The sequence below is a fragment of the Solanum lycopersicum genome, chromosome 2 (assembly GCF_036512215.1).
Source record: "Solanum lycopersicum chromosome 2, SLM_r2.1".
In the NCBI taxonomy this organism is placed as follows: Eukaryota; Viridiplantae; Streptophyta; class Magnoliopsida; order Solanales; family Solanaceae; genus Solanum; species Solanum lycopersicum.
In genome coordinates, this window is record NC_090801.1 from 64,088,841 (window position 1) to 64,109,089 (window position 20,249).

The window sequence follows — 20,249 nt, forward strand, 5'->3', positions numbered from 1 at the left end:
ATTTCATGTTTTTCAAAACAAAAAAAAGTGAAATATATTTTAAAAAATAGAGCATTTTAAAATCTCCATCCTAATTTAAGTAGAAAAATATTTGAAAACCTACTCAAGTTCATGCTAATGTAATTTTTAAATGCATCGTTGCATGGTAATTAGGAAACGAAAAAAATGAAAGGGAACCATTTTATTGTTTTCATTATTAACACACAATTAAATGGATAGAGACATAAAGCAGGAGGTTTTTTGGGGGGTACGAAGGCCAAAGGAAGGAACTGGTGCGTGTTTGACACGTGTCAAAAGAATAGCCGACAGATTGGAATGTAATGTGTCTTAGAGCCATAGGATGATAAGTAAGTAATTTGTGAGAGAGAAAGAACACTGGCTTAGTAAAAGCACAAAAACACTTTAACAACCACCGATCGATTTTTAGTGTGAGTTTATAGAGAGAGAGTGTACTGGTACTGGCTCTGTGTGTGTATGTATATGTATGTGTAGAGAACTTAAATTAGTGTGTGAGATTTGCAGAACAGAAAGAGCAGAGAGAGAGAGACGTTTGCTGCTTTTTTGGCCATGGCGGCGTTGCAGAGAGTTGTAAGTCTACCTCTTTTTAATGCTCCGAAAGCACAAGCCACATAATACAAGCCTAAAAAGCAAATACTACTTCTTCTTTCTTCCATCTCTTTCTTTGTGATTTATCTCTATCTACAAAAAGTCTTCTCTCTTCCTCAATCCAAGAAAATTTTAACATAAAAGCTGCAACTTTTATCTAAGCCAAATGCTCACGCGCTTATATAGTACAGACAATAACTGTAAAAAATAATTAAAAAAACTTAATTCTTTTCTTTTATTATACTCACAAATCAAGAAAAAGTGAAGGGAGAGGTACCTACTACCCATATCATTCTTGGGTCATAATCAAACCCAGTGTTCGTGATCTGCTATGGATTGTCAGTCACAATTGAATTTTGGAAAAGTCTTAAAGGAGGCAACAAAATGGCTGGCTTCTTTTCACTAGGTGGTGGAGCAGCAGCAACTACCAGCCAAGATCAGCAGCAGGAGACCACCAATAATCCAGAAAGTAATTGGTTTTTGTACAGAAATGATCATCATCAAGAATTGCCCACAACCTACAGAGGTTTTGAGTTATGGCAAAATACTAATTCCCAACCTCAGATTCGCAACCCAATTAATCCTCTTCAAGATCTTTATCCTACAGCCGCTGTTGGATTAGGTATCGGGCCGAGCCATAGTGGTTTTCCTTCTATGGCTCGGCCCAATCACGACCCTCCTTCAGGAGGAGGAGGAGGATCGGGTTTGGTGATGATGAGGAGTGGGGGAGGGGGAATTAGCTGCCAGGATTGTGGTAATCAAGCGAAAAAAGATTGTCCACACATGAGATGTAGGACTTGTTGCAAGAGTCGAGGCTTTCAGTGCCAAACCCATGTGAGAAGCACTTGGGTTCCAGCCGCTAAAAGGAGAGAAAGGCAACAACAGCTTTCTACTTTACAGCAACAGCAAGAGGAAGAAGAACAACAGCAGCAGCAGCAGCAGCAACAAACGCTGCAGCTCCACAGAGATAACCCCAAAAGGCCAAGAGAGGATCCAAGTGCTTCCTCTCTTGTTTGCACTCGTATATTACCTTCCAGTACTTCTGGTAAACTTTTTTTTGTCTTTCCTGATTCCTTACTCTATACACAGAAATATCTATATATACACTCATGAATTTCATATAAAGGACTAAAAGCTTAACATTCGTACAAAGTAATTCACAACATATCATAATGAAAATTAAGAAAGAAAAAAAAAAAGAGTTCCCAACAACAAACAAACATACCAAGCGTTATTTCACGAGAGTTTGCGACAGACCCTCGGCACTCTATATTTTTGACAAAAGACAAAAACGAGCTTCCATTGTAGTTAAATAGTAAAACCACAGCTTTTGCTTTTTCTTATATTTCAAACTTCTCATCACTGTGTTTTGGTAATCCTGACAAAGAAGACGCTATTCTCTCTCTCTCTTCTCTTTATGCTATTGATATCTGTGTAGCCACATGCCTCTCTCTTTTTTCCTCATTTTACGCAAATTCTTCTCGAACCAATTAAACATTACTTCAATTTGTTTTTGATGTGGCTAGGGTTAGAAGTGGGGAATTTTCCAGCCAAAGTAACTTCAAATGCCGTATTTCACTGCGTTCGAATGAGCTCCGTTGACGATGCCGATGATCAATTCGCATATCAAACAGCTGTAAACATTGGTGGCCACGTGTTTAAAGGAATTTTGTATGATCAAGGTCCGGACAATCAGTACATGGGTGGTGGTGAAAGCTCATCCGGAGGCGGCAGTGCTAGTCACCAGCATAACCTTATTGGTGCTGCAGGCACTGCCACATCAGCAGCTACAAGTGGTGGTGCAGCACCCGAAGCCTCACCTTATCTGGATCCTTCATTATATCCAGCTCCTCTCAACACTTTCATGGCTGGTACGCAATTCTTTCCACCTCCAAGATCTTGATGAGCTTCAATATTCTTCTACACACCCAAAAAAATTGACATTTGACTTTTTACTCTGTAATGAGATACAGTTGTGTTAGTAAGTAGTCGTTAAGGCTGATAAATTCTAGGGGTGGGGGGGTTGGAATAGAAGCAAATTGAGAGAATTTGGAGGGGATGATGTTTAGTTTTCAAGTTCTAATTTCTATCATAATTGGATTATTTCCATTAATTCTCATGGAATCTCTTATAAGGTCTCTCCCTTTGAGCTGAAATGTTGGATTTCTTGTTTCATTTTGTCCTTTAAGCTATACAACTACTATAATTCATTCCACACTATTTTCTCGCTTGATTTTCACTTAATCCGTTTTGAAAATTTCCAATTTGTGAGTTTCAAATGACATGTTTTCAAGGCTACCCTCATGATCAAAGACATAAATTGTGTTTTGAATATAGTACCTTTTTATTCTCTATAAACGTGTATAGTACCTTTTAAAATGATACTAATTTTTATAATCAACTCTGGGACTCGACTAAACTAAGTTTGCAAACACATAAGATTCTTTGAGCAGAAAAGTGTTTTCTATAAGCATTTTTTCCATTTACAAGTCATGAAATTGAGACCTCATTAGTTAAGGGTGATGAGATCTTATCCATCCCACTCAACCATTTGAGATGTAGTGACACTCAAAAGAGGTATTTCTTCCTTTGGTTAATCTCCATTTTTCTAACTTCTCTTCATATGTGTATGGTTAAGTGTTTAACATATTCATGTACTATCATTTTATTTTCACGTATTACTCATTTATTAGTTTATAGGTTACCTTTTTATGCTAGCTATAAAGCCTGCATATAATTGACAAGTGAATCTTGATTTTTTAGAAAAAAGGTGACAAAGTAAATTTTGTTAGACTTACACTACTGTAATTAAACTCTGTGGACAGAAGAGAATTTTATGTGTTGTTGGCTTGTTGCTATGTTATGTCCGTTGTATCTTGAATTAGCTTTTGAGTATCTATGAGATTTGATTTGCATGTAAGAGATGGATTGCTGCTTTTGATTGGTTCAGGTTTGATTAAATGCATTGGCAGAAGCATTAAGTTAAAATTAATTAAGTGGCATAAAGTAAAGAGAGAGAGAGAGAGAGGAAAAAAAAAGTAATTTAAAGAGCATTTACGTACCCAATATATATACATCAAGGTGTTTTACTGTTTTCATTGTCAATGTCTACTTCTGTGGTAAACTGTGTGCAACAGATAAATTCAATAGTTTCCCTTTGGATGCAAATTTTTCTGACCTGCTGTTGCCTGTTACTATCTGATCTGAATTTCATTGAAAGGCCTCTTTTGTTCCTCTCAGTCTGTCATTTTCCAGATTTCTACTATCTCTTCTGTTGCATCTTTGACAATTCTTCCAATTATTTGTTAGGTTACTATCTCGATGAGTACGTTTGATTAGATATGAAGTTTAAGAAAAAACAAAACGTAGAAATAGTGACTTTAGTTGAACATGTTATGGCATTCACATGGCTATAAATACATGTTAGTAAGAAGTTTAAAATTAAATTTGAATTGGAGTACATCAATTCAATATTTTAAAATTATAATTTAAATATTAAAAAATTAAATAAAAAGTACTGTAAGTTGCAATTCTTCCCGAGAGACCTGGAAAAAAAAAATACATTTTTGAATATTGGTTAAACGTCTCATAATTTGAATCCTAAGAAGCAAAAAATATTGCTTACATTGAGATAAAGGGAGTATATTTTTTTTTTATATTTATATAGAAAAAACAGAATGAGAAGGAAATAGTACTTTCACTTAAGTTTGGAAAGTGTAAATATTATATAGGTGAAAAACATTCTTCTTATTTGAGATTTTGATTATTCTAATCATTATTAGTAAATTATGTCTTAAATATAGTTAATGCAGCTAAAACCCTTCACTTCACTTGGGTTAGACTCCAGTACTAATTCCAACTAACCGTTTATTATTATCTATGGGTTAGTTAATGTAGTGTTTGATTTGATGTGTCCTATTTTAAAAAACAATAATATTTACATACACATTGATTTTGTAACCAACTTATTTTAATGACCTTGTATCTATGAGGGAAAATAACCGTATTCTTAGCTGGAAATATCAATTTTCCGTAGGTTTTAATTAGTTGATAGGTTTCTTTAATGGTTCGAACATTAATTAGTAGCATTTAGGGAGAAGTTAAAAGAATAGAAAAAACAAAAAGATGAGCAGTATTTTCGATTTTATTTTAGATAAGAAAAGACGTAAAAGTGTTAAAAAAAAAATGTATATGTCCCAAGACTTCGAAGGATACAGCAATGTTTAACACCTGTACCAACCAGACCATAATTACGTCTTATTTCTGTAAGGTAATATAATATATATTGTCACTTTCTCCTTCTCTTTTTGTCACTATTTCTTTAGATAATGAAGAAAATGTGCCTAATTATACATTCCTTCTATTTTTATACGAAAATATCTCATAAGTTAAAAGACCGATTATAAAAATGTTAGTAGAGGATTTATCAAAGATAACCTCTCTATCTATTTACTTGTTATGATGACAAATATTAATTGGTCATTAATTGCCATTGTTTGAATTTTTAAATGAGTATGCATTTTGCAATTTAAGTGAGACAACATGAGTTAAGGGTATATTTACTTGTATTTATGAACTATGGTCCAGTTCTACTAACTGCTGTATATCATAATGGTATATATGAATGCTCTTAAAACTTCCTTTTTGACGTACGAACTCTTGTAAAACGGTTGATGATCTATATCAACTTGTATTGGGTACGTAATACTGCTGTTTATATGTTTATAAGCCCACAGGGGATCCATTAGTTGTATTGTTAATGTTTGTCGTGGACTATTCACTTTTTGATGCACTCATGTTGGATTTATAAAAATATTGTAAATCTGATACGCATTCAAACTCTTTTTAAAATTTATTTAGACCAAGGTTAAAAGTGCAATGAATATTTTTTCATTTTATGTAATAGAAATTCCCTGGTTTGGTCCAGCACACTGGCCTTGTCTGGTCTATATATAAGATGCCATTATTCAACTAAGGTACACTTCCTTGTTGTTTAAGTACATTTTTTTGGACCATAGTCTACATGAACTGTCTCATATTAATACTCATTATTTCAACTTGGGAATGTGATTGCATGTGCTTGTAGATAACATTTTTTTTTAAAGTTTACCTAGTAGGGAGGGGAAAGGGAAATGAGGGAGATAATTAAATCGAACTTTCCGTGAAAGTTTAGGTAGTCAATGAGTTGATTTTATAGTTATGCTAGTTTGCATGTTAATTTGTTACTGCGCATTAATTTCCCACTTATTTTCATTTTTTCTATTTGATTTTAAAGAAAATGTAACGTTACTTGTCGTATGTACATATAATCTTAACCTACGCTACGCATAATTCAATTGCTGGTACCATTTAAATCTCCTTGGTTAATTCTTACCAACCAAAGCGCAAATAGGTGTAACTTTCTTATCACATGTGTTCATGTGAATTCTTTTTTCTCTTCTGAAGTGGAGGGAAAGAGAAAGGTCAATAGGGGTGTAACTTGGAGTGTGTATATATATATATATATATATGGAGAGAGGGAGAAAAATAACTAGGTCAACTGACTTACAGTAAGCGTGAAGAAATTTTAGTAACTCAATAGATTGATTTGAATTGGAAGTCAGAGAAGCCCAAAGCGGTAGGGCATGAAGAAAGTAGTCATGGACATGCTTGGTATAGATGCTTAATTCGAATTTGGAGCATTCTAAAATTTTAGAGATCCAACTAGAAAAAGACAGGTTTGGCAATGGTGCGTCGAGCATTATTAGTAGCTTAAATTGATAGACAAGTAAATCAAGTTCAGTATGATATGACATGAAAGAATGTGAGCATAAATTTTAAGGCAATTGGTAGGATTTCATCATGATGTTATTCAAGTGTATTTTATCCTCTAATTTTAGTACTCAATAATGTGATTTTTTAAACCTTGGAAATTCTGGTAGCCAGAAAATTTTAGTGATTATTTTTTTCAATTTGGCTAAGCTTTGATAGATAGTCGTTTTGACAGTAGTACTTGATAGAATATTTGAGATGCATAAACTTGTCAAATCACTATGAAATAAGCAATAAATATCCACGGATACTGACACATATATAAAGGCCAAAATGAAAGAACATACATCGAATGAAGATGAAGAAATTGTAGCGGAGCTAGTTTACCGATTTAATTAAATTCAGTATCTTTAATTTAAATTTTATATTTATCTTAAATTTTTTTACATTATAACTTTTAAAATTACAAGATTCAAATTTCGAACAAAAAGTATATGCATGAAAAAAAAAATAGATGGGGGACATATCGTCTGAATGTTGCTGTTTTAAATTGTGGAAGGGGAAAGATGATATGAGCAACTATTTTCCTATTCCCAATGCTGACAACTATACTATTATTGTTTGCATGCTTACTTTCTGTGTGAATTTTGAACAATTAGATTCGATCATATATTCTTGGACAATTAAAAAAAATGAATTCGAATTCATGGTTCCAACAAAAAAAGAAATATATTCACTTTCCTCAGATTCAAGAAATCCTCGAGCAACAAAAACAAAATCCTCATCTACTGCAATTATCCTTTCAACATTATTTCCTCCCTATACCCTAAATATATGATATAATTATTTCATCATTTGTACGAAATAATTTCCGTTAAACAAATATTTACACTACTTGATAATTTGAAAAAAAATAAATAAACAATAATAATTTAGTTGCTCTAGACAATATTGGAAATATTTGTTTGTCGTTAACATGCCAGACAATTGAATTATTAAAGCATGCATTCCATATGACTATAGTTCTTTTCCATTTTTGGATTTTATTTTTTTGTTTAAATTGACTATCTAAAGATGCTTATGCTTAATAAAGTTATTTTATTTGAGAGAATCTCAATCACTTTTTTAATACGAACACTATGTTTGGATCATTATAATCCATTGTATTGTATATTGTATTGTTACTATACCTACAATGTCTATTTTGATTGTTACTTAAAATTTATTATACTTTATTGTTAAATTTTGTTATTATGTAGCAATAGAAACTCCTATTTGATGGAACAATCAATTTGGTGTGTTCCAATTGTTACTTAATTTCTTTTTTCAATTATATCTTTACATAATATTTTAAAATATTATTTTATCCTTTACCTTAACTAGTTAAACCTCCTACCCTATAATAATTAAGTAAATTTATAAATCACAAAAATGTTACTGAACAACAAGAAACAATACAATCTAGTCAAAATTTGTATCTATTATATAATACCGTACAATACAATGCTGAAATAATGGGTAACACTAATTAGTCTTTATTTAATGTCATCACCATTGGTGTATACGTTAAACTTGACTCTTATCAATATGTCTATTCAATCGCTTAAAGTGTAACAAAGTTAGTCGAAGACACGGACTAATCTTGAACCTAGAAAGGAATTACATGTAGACTTGTTTTGTACTCACAATTTTCCCCCAAAATTATCGTATTTCGTTTTTGAAGTAGGAAATTAATATAATTTAACTAGTTATATTAAATCTTGTAAAACGTCTGCTTGTGAAAATTAATGTTTGAGAAGAGTAGAAAGTTTCCATTGAATTAGAAGATGCCAATTTGGCTTATTTGTTTGGATTAGGTCAACTTGACTGACACTTCAACTTTTAGAATGATGGCCTACTTGCTCACAGTCCATGTATGTTCCTTTATTTATTTTCCAATATTCCTTAATGTAATTGCTATGGTCCTAAAAGCAACACATAAATTTGGAAAGAGCTAATAATGCTTTGACAAGAAATAGCTTTGATTTCTACCTAGTTTAGGTTAACCGTTCTAATATTTTTTAGCAATCAATTAAGCATTTTAACAGTCTCACACCATTGTAAATTTTCACATGAATTATCTGTTGAAGAGTTCTACATCACGTGAAAAATGAATGAATGATTTTATTAGAATGTATAAGATAGCCTTTTCAGATTTAGTTAGACTCGGTATTTATTTTCTTACATAATATTAGAGACGATGTTTAATTTAGTCCTGGACATAAGACGAAGTGATGTAAAGTTCCAGATTGAATTAAAAAGAAATGAGTGATTATATATGCTTGAGATTGCAATGAATTTTGGGGTGATAGGGGGAATAGATATTGAAAAAAAAGACAACTTAATGAAAGGAGTGTAATTAGGGTTTTGTAGTGTTAAAGAGTTGGATTATATATCTATACTAGCATTTCTTATTAAGGATTATAATAGTAGCATCTTTTCCTTTTAGGGTTCTTTCTTTCTTTTTTTTTAAATCACAAAACAGGATTACTAGGTTAATTAGTCTTATTTCTTTATAAAGAAAAAAAATACATATATATATATAGGAATCATCTCCAACCCCAATGCAAGATAATGGAGTGGTCCCCTAGCTAGCTCCATTCCATAGGGTCAACCTAAAGTTTCTCAACACTTGAGTACAAGAATGATTGTTATTTGGATTAGAAGATGCTGCCAAAGTTTAAATTAAAAAAAAAAAATGAGTATATGCATATAAATGTGTAGTCTTCAAAAGGAAATAAAAGAACATGCAGAAGCTTAGCCAGAACTGAAAATTTTTTTTACAAATATTCTTTGATGAAGCATAAGATGATTTCATGGAGGACCCATATTTTTATTTTGTGGTGGGGTCAAATTTATATAATATTGGAGCTACTGTATATTTGTGGAATCATATGTACGAGAATGTGAAGGGTTTGTGATAATAACGTTGTTTATATATGAACAAAGTTCCAAAAATACACAGTTATGTATTTATATCTAATTTTAGATCCAATTGTTGTAATACATGTTGCTAGTCGATACCTTGTACTGGCAGCTAGGGTTATATAAAAAAAAGGGTAGCAGTAGGGTGTATCAGACTAGAAATGTACAGTGAACTCACATGACCCTATATACATATATACTATACATATATACTCTCATAAGGTTGTTTTGGATTAGTTTCACTGAAACGGGCGATAAAATTAGCTCAAAAAAATATGAAATGTTTTATTTGTTTAAGATTAGGCATAACCCATATAACTAATAAATAATTAAAATAAAAAAGTTTCATTTGTGAAATGTTATACCTATATAACTTTAAAGAAAAAAGAATTAATTTATTTGGTAATCGAACAAATTTTGTTATTCGTTCGGACGAGAATCTATTGAAAACTACCTCCTTAAGATAAAGAGGAATGTTTTGCATATATAACTTAGCATAGGTTTCTACTAAACGTTTTATTTTTCCATAAAAATATATTTGTTCAAGAAGGGTGTTGTTGGTAATAGACGAATCATCAAAAAAAAAAAAAATTAAAAATTGATAAGAGTGGGACATATTAGGACATGACTTATTATTTAGTTCATCTTGACTTACCTTATTTCATCTCAGATAACTTTTTTTAGACAAGATAAAATAAATACGCAATAATTTATTAATTTATTCATCTCATTTTAACTAATTTAAATCCATTCAAGCGTCAATTTGTCACCAAGTAATAGATAAAACATATCTACAAGTAGTATGTATTTTCTCTTTTCTATCTTTTTCTTACAAAGAGAGGCTTATGGGGGTCTTATTCATTTTTCAAAGGCCAGATTAATTGCTCACTAGAAAAGCCAAAGTGAATGGTTCTTTGAAAAATTGATACTAAAAACACAAAGGTTCGAAGGTCGATAATTATTTTTGTTCTCTTTTTACTCTGGCCATAGAAATAAAATGTCTACTGACTAGGAATATCGGAAAGAACAAAAAGAAACTCCTCTTGTGATGTTTTTGGTAAAGAGAGTTGCACTTATTCTCCATCAAAGTTTTTTTTTCCTCTTTATTATAGCTAATGTTTATGTGAAGCATATCAAACAAAAGAAATGTCTTGATAAACTTTTCGACAATCGGCATTATTATAGGACGTTTAACTATATATAAATGTTAGTAGCAAGAAAAAGAATCTAGTTTGACATGGAATTTTAAGGTCGATCTAACGTTACACCAAGATAATCTAATGTGCATTGTTTCAAGCAAGGTAGGTCTTTGTGAAATGGGGAGAGAGTTTGACGCAGAATATGGTATATTCTTTATAAAATTATTTTTGGTTTACAATTGTTGAGAAATTGGTGAAATAGAACAAAATATACCAAAGTTCTAACCTTCTAAGGTGTTAACTCTGTTCTAACACTTATCTAGGGCAACTACACAATGATTCCTGCGGGTAATAATTCTTTTCCTTTAAATGTATAGTTAAGAGACCAAATCTGATAAAATTTTAAATAATTAAACATTAAATCTGTTAAAAGTACATTTAAAAGAATCATTTTAAATATACTCATATACTTAAAAGGATTATTTATGACATTTTCTCGAGAGAATAATATACGTTTTGAAATATTTAATCAGAAAAGAATAGAACCGTCTTTCCTTTCAAATTGGACAAAAATTAATAATACAGGCCACACTGGAGTCTGTTTACAGACATTTTGCCTATATTATGAAACAGCAGATGAGTACAAAAATGCATATTTTAAGCAAGATGTATATAGTGCACCCAGAGAATCGTCCTTGTAACATTTGGAGATAAGTGAAAAACGACATCAAGGATGAAATGTTGACAGATAAACTTGCCTTAATCTAACCCCAAACAGGCATAGTTTATACGTAACAAGTCGTGCAGTAATATACAACTCAATCCTATAGGAGAAAGAACAAAAAGAGCTCACTAAAAGTTTACAGTGTTCCAATCTTTTCCTCTGCAACGATTTCCTTTGGCCGAACCCAAGCCCTTCCCCTATGCTTATGGCTGAAATTCCATCGTAGTTGTTTGTTTTCTGCATGAAGTCAGGGATCTCATGGCTTACGCCACCAGATAGAACTCTCAGCATGTCTCACTCGTCACCACTGACCAGAAGATGCTCTAGGTTTTCCCTTTGTAGAATTTAGATACTGTGAGACAAAGAGCACTCCCATTACAATTATAAGGCAGCCAACGAGTGTGCTAAAGAAGAGCGCACCAGGTTGCCTAGTTTGAACGAAACCATAAACTCCACTTGATGTGACAAGGATAAGATCAGTTAATCCATCATTTGAGAAGTCTTCGGACACCAAAGCGTGAGTGGGAGGTGCTGGGAGGTCAATAGTAGTCAACACACTCCCTCCAGGAGATAATATTACAGCTTCTTGGTCTCCTGCTGCAAGGATCAGTTCTTGACTGTCATGTACCCGTAGAGGAAATGCCTTCAGGGTTGGGACAACTTTACCAGCTTCCATCATCCCCGCTGGCGATTGAAGGTTTGACCATGTGGCACCCGTCAATACCTGCCAATTCCACAGAGCACCATGTCCATGCAAGCCCGGTGAATACGATGTTACCTGAAAAGAGTACAAGTAACCAGTAGTCAATTATTGTGTAAAAATGGATGTGCCCAAACATCATAAAAAAGACAAGAAATTAAGCATGTCCATGACATGTGAACTCATTTTTTCAGGATTCAAACTACTCTCTGTGAAGGAACAATTGTGTGTTACTGTTAAAACTAAACTCTTGTTCCTAAGTTGAGAGAATACCTCGCCACGGTTTGTCAAGAAGACAACATCTCCATGGCTTCCCTTACGATGTCGATGGCCATCATTTCTGGGGATGAGGATAGGCGTTGCTACCTCCAGTGAACTTGCATCAAAAGTGTGACCAAATCCTCTGGAGAATTCACCAGCCTGGAATAAGTTAAAAGGAGAATGACGACAAATAGAAGCATTGAAAAGCTGTTCTCGCACTGGAACACCAGAGGTGGCAACAGCCCAACAGGGACGCAGCACCTCCATTGATCCACTAACAACAGTCTGTTCAGCACCATTGGCCCCAACAACCTGCAAAAGAGCAAAATTAGAAAATAAAAGGACATGTTTTTGTCTTTAGACCAACATGCTTGTTCGTGTAAAAAAAGAACTCGTATTAGAATGCTGATTGATTTATTAGAACAGTACTACCGAGCCACCAATTTTTTCCCTTCAACATTCATGTAGAGTCAAAATACTTCATATATTGCATTCTAGTCTGCTAGTTCTTTGGTCTCTGAAATATGGGAAAGATTGGTTTCTCTCCTAATACTGATTCATACTTTCCACTTTCAGTTTTAACATCCAGTATCCTCATGTGTATCGTTCATTCATTTTTATTTTTATTTTGCGATCAAGCATAATATATACACATCATCCATAAAGGCTGACAAGTTCAAGAGGGAAAGAGTGTTCTCCAAAATTATCTCATCCTCGGCGCATATTTTATACTATTCCTGTATAAATGTCAGTGCTATTGAGCCTAATTCCCGAGTGCAATTTTATGTTGTTATTTGGGGTCCACAAGTTTTTTTGTTAACTTCATCCATCTTACGCGAGTTTTATCTAGCATTTCACATTTTTCTATCTGTTGATGGAGCATCTATTTGCTACTTTATTCTAAGATTCATTATCCATGTTTATTCACATTTAAGCAAAGGCTCATATACCAAAGCTAATAGAGATTTTCCAATACGCTATATTAAAGCCCAAATTTGATAATTGACACTCGGACAATATAGTTCATTTCAATCTGAAAAGAAAAAAGTAACTTCAAGAAAATGCTTGACAAACATGACCATATTTCACACCTTGAACTGAAACAATCATTTCAATTTGAAATGGAGAAAGAAGACGTGATACATCAAAAGTTATATGTTACCTGGACATGGTCCAACACTCCATCGCCATTAATATCTGCATGAAGCCCGCCTTCTAGGAGGTGAAGCTGGTGAAATCATGACTTCACATTAGACATGAGCTAATAGGCAAGAAGATGGAGGGTGAATAGGATCTAGAGTTCCCTTGTAAAGAATCTTCTGGTCTAAGAAAGTGTAGAATATCTTTTCTAGGTGTTCATGATATATTGCTGTATAGAAAAACAAGATATGGCAGTATGCTTAGCAATATTAGGCAGCTACTATCCGAGACCCCGTTTACTCAGACAATGCAATCAAGACTTCTATTACCAGAATGTTGTACATATACACAGCAATACTTGAATCACCACGTCAGATATGTGATATGTGGCAGTTCATACCTTGCACACTGTACGTCCCGTTGCTATATGAACAGCTTCAATTCCTTCCTTCTCATGAGCCACGACAACGTTAGGGACCCACCAGAGCTGGGTATAATTGGTAATAGTAGGTATATAGGGCGAAGGCTGCAGAAAAGAAAAAACTGAGAATGGATAATGTGATCGAGTGCTGATATGTTTTGAGGAATTCAATGTAGTCAAAATATTCTTAATTTCACCCAATTAAGTCTAGCTGACTATCTATGAATGATTCTAACTCCTAATCAATTGCCAGCTGGAAACAGCTGCTCCATTAAATGGTTCCATAGAAATACAGTTTCCTTCACAAAACAGGCACTGTTTTAGTGAGCAAAATTGTATAACCTTGGCAAAGAAATTACAGTCAAAATGGAGATGAAGATCCGGATTTAATTGTTCATTTCTTGATGCAGTAAGGAAATGAACCACAATCGTTTTATGATAACAGAAGCATACAAGGAAAGTAGGTTACAATTTTAGAGGGCTAGTAGAAACAGTTTGGTTTTAGAATTTCCTTTCCAGATTTTAGAGCTCTCTCGCTCAATCTTTAGCAACCACTACCTGGCCTAGAAGTGCTTAATCCAGTTTTTGTATAATCTCACCTCTACTGACTATCTCTACATGCCAAAAACAACATAAAATACAAGACATTATGGAGAAAAAAGGGGAGGGAGAAGAGAACTAAAATAACAGTAAACAGATCACCTTTTTGGGTTTTGCCGATTTTGCATAATTTACTGCCTTTCCTATAGCATTTGAGATTCTTTTGGTAGTGTCCTTCCCAGGAGTATGCTTTTCCTCAGGCTTCTGGAAAGGGTAAGTAGTGGACTTCCCAGGTACTTTCTTAACCGCCTTCCTTTTGTGTTGCCTGAAGTGTGCCAACTTTAACCTGGTGTCTTCTCGCCGATCCTGGTCCAAAAGAACTTGCCATATTAATTAACACAACCACCAACATACGTCGCAATGACTAGCAGAATGGAACAATAAGATGACATACTCACCCAGTTATGTGGCATAACTCCAAGAATAGATTCTCTAAATTCCCGACATTCGTACTAGTATTACAAACAATTCAAGTTAGCTTAGAGATGAATATGTTTATACAGTTGAATAAAACATTGTTCAACAAGCAAGGCAGAAATAGTAGGGAAAGATAACATTTGTTGGTCCTTGAAAGTTCTAAGTTCTGATATTCATTATGTGTCCTTGAAAGTTCTAAGTTCTGAATTCATTTCCACGTAACATTGTTGGTCTCATAACTATTCTATAGAAGCTGGCTTCACATTGTTAGGTAATTAAGGCATTCAAAATTGAGCTAGTATGTTGCCATACCTCCCCAGGATGACGAATGTTCAAAGCATGAGCATCAAGTTTGTAATTATGTTGTGGAATCAGAAGAGATTCATCAGAAGATGGCGACTGAATATTCTGCAATATCAGGAGGATAAAAGGAAATGGAAGATCATTAGTAGATAAATATCTGAATATTCTCTCAAGTTTAGTCATACCCAAACTGACCGAGTTCACATGACAAACTCTAAGCTAGAAAAAACACCAGTAAGTTCAAGTTGTATCAGCATGTGTAAGATTTTCGCAAACAATTAATCTAGCTAGCTCTGACAAGATATTCAATTCCAAATTGACATTAACTCAATGGTGCCCTGTTCAACAAATAGCAGACCAGCAATGATGCAACTACAAACTATAACATTGGTTTATGGTACAGATAAGTAAAGGATATACACACTTAACCAAATATTAGACCTGAAAGGTATTCTAGAACTAACGGAAAACAACAAATCACAAAAGGAAAACAAGGGACACTGCTAAAATCATCTTTATTCCTTGGGAAAAAAACATAACATGAAACAGAAAAGGCTTCTATTATGGGATGGAGAGTTGGTGGGAAACCTCTATCTTCCTGCTCCAACGTAGTTGGCCGGTCCGACCAGCAAGTGCATAAAGGGCAAAATGGCGTAAATCCACAACTCCTGAATTCTCAGATGCCTGGATTAAACAAGTATGTCAAATTTTAGAACTAAATAAAAAGGAAGCCTAGGAATACCTTGTCACCATAAGTATATATAATTAATAATTAAAAAAAAAACAATAAAATTCATGAAAAGAAGATAAAAATAAAACTGAATATACACAACCCCTCAGGAAGGACTAGATGCTTCATTTTCATCATGCCTTCCCCCAAGGCCCCAAAACAAACAAGAACTCAACACACAAAAATAGGGAATAACAGGTATAATGATGGTGATTTCTCCATCCTCCTCATATGGAGGTACACTAGCACATGTGAATCACAATTCATGAGCACTATCATCTTAAAAGTCACATGTTTATAAGTACTTCACCAAGGACCCTGGAAATCTATTTGGAAGAGTGTGGTACCAACAAAGGTGAAGTGCTTCAGGTAGCCAGGACCCAGGAGAGTCTGTTTGACTCATGAGGCACTACAAAAAAAGGGAATTTGCATTGTTTCAATGTGCTCATTATGTAAGGAGGCCTCAAGAGAAAAACAACCATCTTTTTTCACTGTAGAGTGGCAACATGAGTGTGGCATAATTTTTCAATATGGCTAAGGTGACCTGATCTATGCCAGAGCATACTGAAGACCTTCTAGGTTGTTGGATTAGAAGGGAAGAAAGCAAGAGCCAAAAGATATGGTGGAAATAATACCTGCCTGCATTTGGTGGAACATTTGGAAGAAAGAAATGAAAATATTTTTGAAGGCAAACAATGTAAAATACAGAAGATCGAGTGGAAGCTTATCACTTAATGTTTTTGGTGTAAAGAGCAATATATAGAGGAGGAAGGTCAGTTAGTGGATAGACTTCTGTAATTACTTTCCGTAAGCGTAAATATTTGGAGGTGGACAACATACCCTTAATGCTGAGGAATACAAATTTTCCAGTTGTTTTTTTTAAAAAAAAAGTAATTCACCAAGGACCTTAATACAAAATCATAAGAAGTGACGAAGAATAAGGTCCAAGCTCAGACATTTTGCTCAAGGAGAGCTATTATTATTTCAATAAGAAGCTGGCTTATGCAGACTAATGAAAGTATCTACAATTTTTCTTTGTGATATTTAATTTGACAAAGAGAGATAATTACTTCTCTTATTTGCTCAGACCAGAAATATGAAAGAGCGAAATCGGAAATACAAAAGAGTCATTTTACAGGCTTAGACGACAAGAACTAATATAAGTCATTTTCAAGTCAGACTCCTTGAATGAAAGCCACGACACTTAAGTTTTTCTTTTACATCTCTTCTCGATCTCAATATGCAAGCGAATAGCACATATTCTGTATTCTATTTCTTTCTTCCCCAAATAACAACATGATTGATACAATGATATTATGTTTCTGTGGGGAACAAAAATAAAGCATGGCTATACTTGATAGAGACTGTAAGACGAGCAAAAAGAAATGTTTGTAGAAAAAGCATGAATGTTTACCTCCTTCTCAGCAGCACTTCTTCTATGCTGCTCTGCACTTTTCTCAGCCATTTCAATCTCTTCAAATGGATCAATATGCATCTGAAAAGGGAGAAGATGTAACTTATGAGAAATTTAGCTCAGATGTTTTACTTACTCAAAGAAAAGGAGAAGTTTAGCTCCAGATGTTTTACTTACTCAAAGAATAAGAGAAATTTAGCTCCAGATGTTTTACTTACTCAAAGAATTAAAAATTTAGCTCCAGATGTTTTACTTACTCAAAGAAAAGCTACAAAAGGGGTAAGAGACTAGCTAACAAATGCTACATGGTCATTGAATCATATAAAGTTGTATTTCCTTCTGAGATTTTTTACTTTGTAAATACTACCTTAAGTTGTATTTGAAATGACATTCTTACAAAAAAGATCACTTCTAGAAAACAGTTAGGCTAATTACATACATGAGGCTGCATTTCCATCCGTCCGCCAACAATCACCAAACCTGAATCTCCATGCTTTACAGTATAATTACTTATGGAAATTGCTATCTCCCTGTGATGAGCATTGTGTGGAAAATCCTCCTGTATGAATTAACCAGGAAGAAAGAATAGACCATCAGTTTATCACGAAGTATATCAGAGGTCACTGTAAGTCAAAATGTGAGAATCTCCATGCATAAAAGCACCTGCAAGTTGACCTCCCATAGCTTTTTGAGATTGTGATCGAAACACATCACAGACCAACCTGAGGTAACAACAACTAGGACCTGTTTTCGAGGCTCCCTGTGATTATAGTTCCTATCTATCACACCAGTGGCCATCGCCACCGCTCGTCTTCCTGAGACAATACGAATTTTGTCTGGCAAGAGGGACACCTCCGCGAGCAACCGTGCTTCACTGAAGCCTTCATCAACACGCCTAGAATGTGGTTCCAAAACCTAGCCAATACCCATATGCCATATGATAAGAAACCAAACACCAGACAAGAAACTTCTCAGCAAAAAAAAAAAAAGATTAAGCTCCATCCAAAAATTGATTAAGAAAATGCTGCTCTGTAATTGAAAATTCTAGCACATGATCCAGGCACAAAGAATAAATCAAAGACCTAATGCAAGGGCAGATTAAGACTAATTTCATCAGTGCAGTTGCAGTTGCACCCACGGATTTTTCCTGAGGGTCAGGTACAAGAATCTCTACTCTCCTAGTTCCTTCTATTCAAATGTCAGCAGTACTCTTCTACATCATATAAGTGGAAAAGTAGGTAGCCGCATAGCCTAGTAGGTTTCAGCTCAGCCCTTTCTATCTGATTAACCAAACCAAAAGTGTCTACACATTATATACAGGTATGTAAATGCACCAGTCGGAACCCATCCACTGACAATAAATTCTTAATCTGTATATAATCCAATGGACTGTAATGTAAAAATCACCTGAATTTTGGCATCATGAGTAGCGACAAGGACCTCTTTCTTTCCATCACCGTTGAGATCGGCAACAATTGGGGGAGGAAGACGCTCAGCCTCGTATTTGATGGGATACTCTTCGAAAAGATGATACCATGCCTCCTTGAACGATAAATCACCTTCGTGCTGGAATTAACCGCCAATAGACAATAAATCAGTTTAAAGTATGAATTTTTCAATTAGGAGAAGTGATATAAAAACGCTAGGGTTTTTGAAGATCGGAGATTTTTCTAGCAGTATGAAAATAGGATTGAATAGAGAAATGAATTTTACCTGTAGAGAGAAGAAAATAGCGAAGGCAGATAGCATCAGAATAGCTAAATCGCGTTTCCTCATCTTCTTGTTCTTGCTGATTGATCAGCGACTCACACAGTCGCAAGGAGGAAGATGTGCTAGCGTTCTTAACTTCAATGAAGAACTCAGTTGTAACGTTTGACTACGGCTTGATTTTTTTTTCCGGGTCAACCCGCTTCTACATTCTGGCCCAGTAAAATTGGGTTGAGAAGCTATGATCTTACTAATCTTATAAATCAGAGAAGATCGTTATAAATTGCCATAACCATCACACAAATTCTCTACTTATGTCACTCTTCTTCCAAAAGAATTCCCAAATACCTTTTCCAATTTGACTGTTTTGTGCATATAATTCTTCTCTACATATAACGTACTAAAAACGTTTTTGAATGGAGAACCCATGAAAAACAGTTTCTCTATTTATTCCCACAAAAGGCAATGATAAGATTAACATAAAATATTTCATACTCCACTGTGAGATTACATTGACTACATTAGTTGTTGATGATGATGTTTAAACTTGAATAGGTTTCTTATTGTATCAATTAAAAGGAACCTTTTTTTAAAAAAAATTGTGTAAGTTCCTGTTATTTTTTGGATGGAGATGGTGTTAGTGTATAAGAGAATTGGTAGGAATTTGATCCTTCGAGATGGTCCAGTGATTTGAGTTTAGAACTTCCATGATGGAGGTCTCAAGTTCGAAATCCCTTACCAATGAAAGCAATGAATTTGCCTTCTGGGTCGAGCTCGTCGTACCAGACTTGCCTAGTCTCCTATGTAATTTGCGAGCTGCGGATTTCCCTTGTCATAAAAAAATAAATAAATTGGGTAGGAATATGGTGAAGAATAGTGGTTGCTATCAAGGAAAGCGTCTCATAATACACCATGTATCAATTGTTAGAATATATCTTCTTGTATTAGTAAGAAAACATTTCATTCGATCTGTCTCACCTGTTTTACAACCTCTCTCTTTATCATCGGCATATCATATATCGTATTATTCGTTCCTGTCCTAAACCTCTCTCCAAGACTGACCGTTAGCTCAACGCAGATAATTAGGTACTTAGTTTGTGTATATCTAAAAAGAATGTCTACAATAACAATTAGGGATTTTTTCAATAATCTGGACACCATCTGTATCAATACTATGGTAAGGCTACCATGCGTATGCATACCCTACTTCAGATGTGTGCAAGAATATCAATAAACTGTTTGATGCACAACGAATGACAAGATACGGAAATCTAAGCACATGAGAAACGTTGCTCTAGCAAGCACAGAAGAGAATCATGTCTGTTGAACCATTCTGTGTCAAAGATCACCCTAATTGCAAACTCGTGTTAGA

At 34.3% G+C, this 20,249-nt stretch overlaps 2 protein-coding genes across 2 annotated transcripts; one reads left to right on the plus strand and one right to left on the minus strand.

Annotated features, from left to right (window-relative positions):
- Positions 1-253: 253 nt before the first annotated feature.
- LOC101246779 (protein EXPRESSION OF TERPENOIDS 1-like) lies at positions 254-2,762 on the plus strand. The gene is made up of 2 exons (XM_004232402.5): positions 254-1,651; positions 2,133-2,762. Exons 1-2 carry the CDS (start codon positions 991-993, stop codon positions 2,507-2,509), a joined length of 1,038 nt encoding a protein of 345 aa, XP_004232450.1. The 5' UTR covers positions 254-990; the 3' UTR covers positions 2,510-2,762.
- Positions 2,763-11,097: 8,335 nt separating this feature from the next.
- LOC101246491 (uncharacterized) lies at positions 11,098-19,729 on the minus strand. The gene is made up of 13 exons (XM_004232401.4): positions 18,884-19,729; positions 18,578-18,736; positions 17,834-18,085; positions 17,610-17,729; positions 17,171-17,251; positions 15,615-15,710; positions 15,036-15,131; positions 14,705-14,758; positions 14,409-14,612; positions 13,686-13,811; positions 13,308-13,373; positions 12,158-12,457; positions 11,098-11,962 (listed from the first exon to the last, which is right to left on the minus strand). The coding sequence occupies exons 1-13, from the start codon at positions 18,944-18,946 to the stop codon at positions 11,486-11,488; spliced, it is 2,094 nt and encodes a 697-aa protein (XP_004232449.1). The 5' UTR covers positions 18,947-19,729; the 3' UTR covers positions 11,098-11,485.
- Positions 19,730-20,249: the final 520 nt, after the last annotated feature.

Excerpts from the sequence above, each read along its gene's own strand:
- LOC101246491 (XM_004232401.4), bottom strand. The coding sequence starts at position 18,946 with ATGAGGAAACGCGATTTAGCTATTCTGATGCTATCTGCCTTCGCTATT. Across the intron at positions 14,759-15,035 it reads ACATTCGTCATCCTGGGGAG|TACGAATGTCGGGAATTTAG; the intron begins GTATGGCAACAT and ends TTGTAATACTAG. Across the intron at positions 13,812-14,408 it reads AATCGGCAAAACCCAAAAAG|CCTTCGCCCTATATACCTAC; the intron begins GTGATCTGTTTA and ends TCTTTTCTGCAG.
- LOC101246779 (XM_004232402.5), top strand. The coding sequence starts at position 991 with ATGGCTGGCTTCTTTTCACTAGGTGGTGGAGCAGCAGCAACTACCAGC. Across the intron at positions 1,652-2,132 it reads ATTACCTTCCAGTACTTCTG|GGTTAGAAGTGGGGAATTTT; the intron begins GTAAACTTTTTT and ends TGATGTGGCTAG.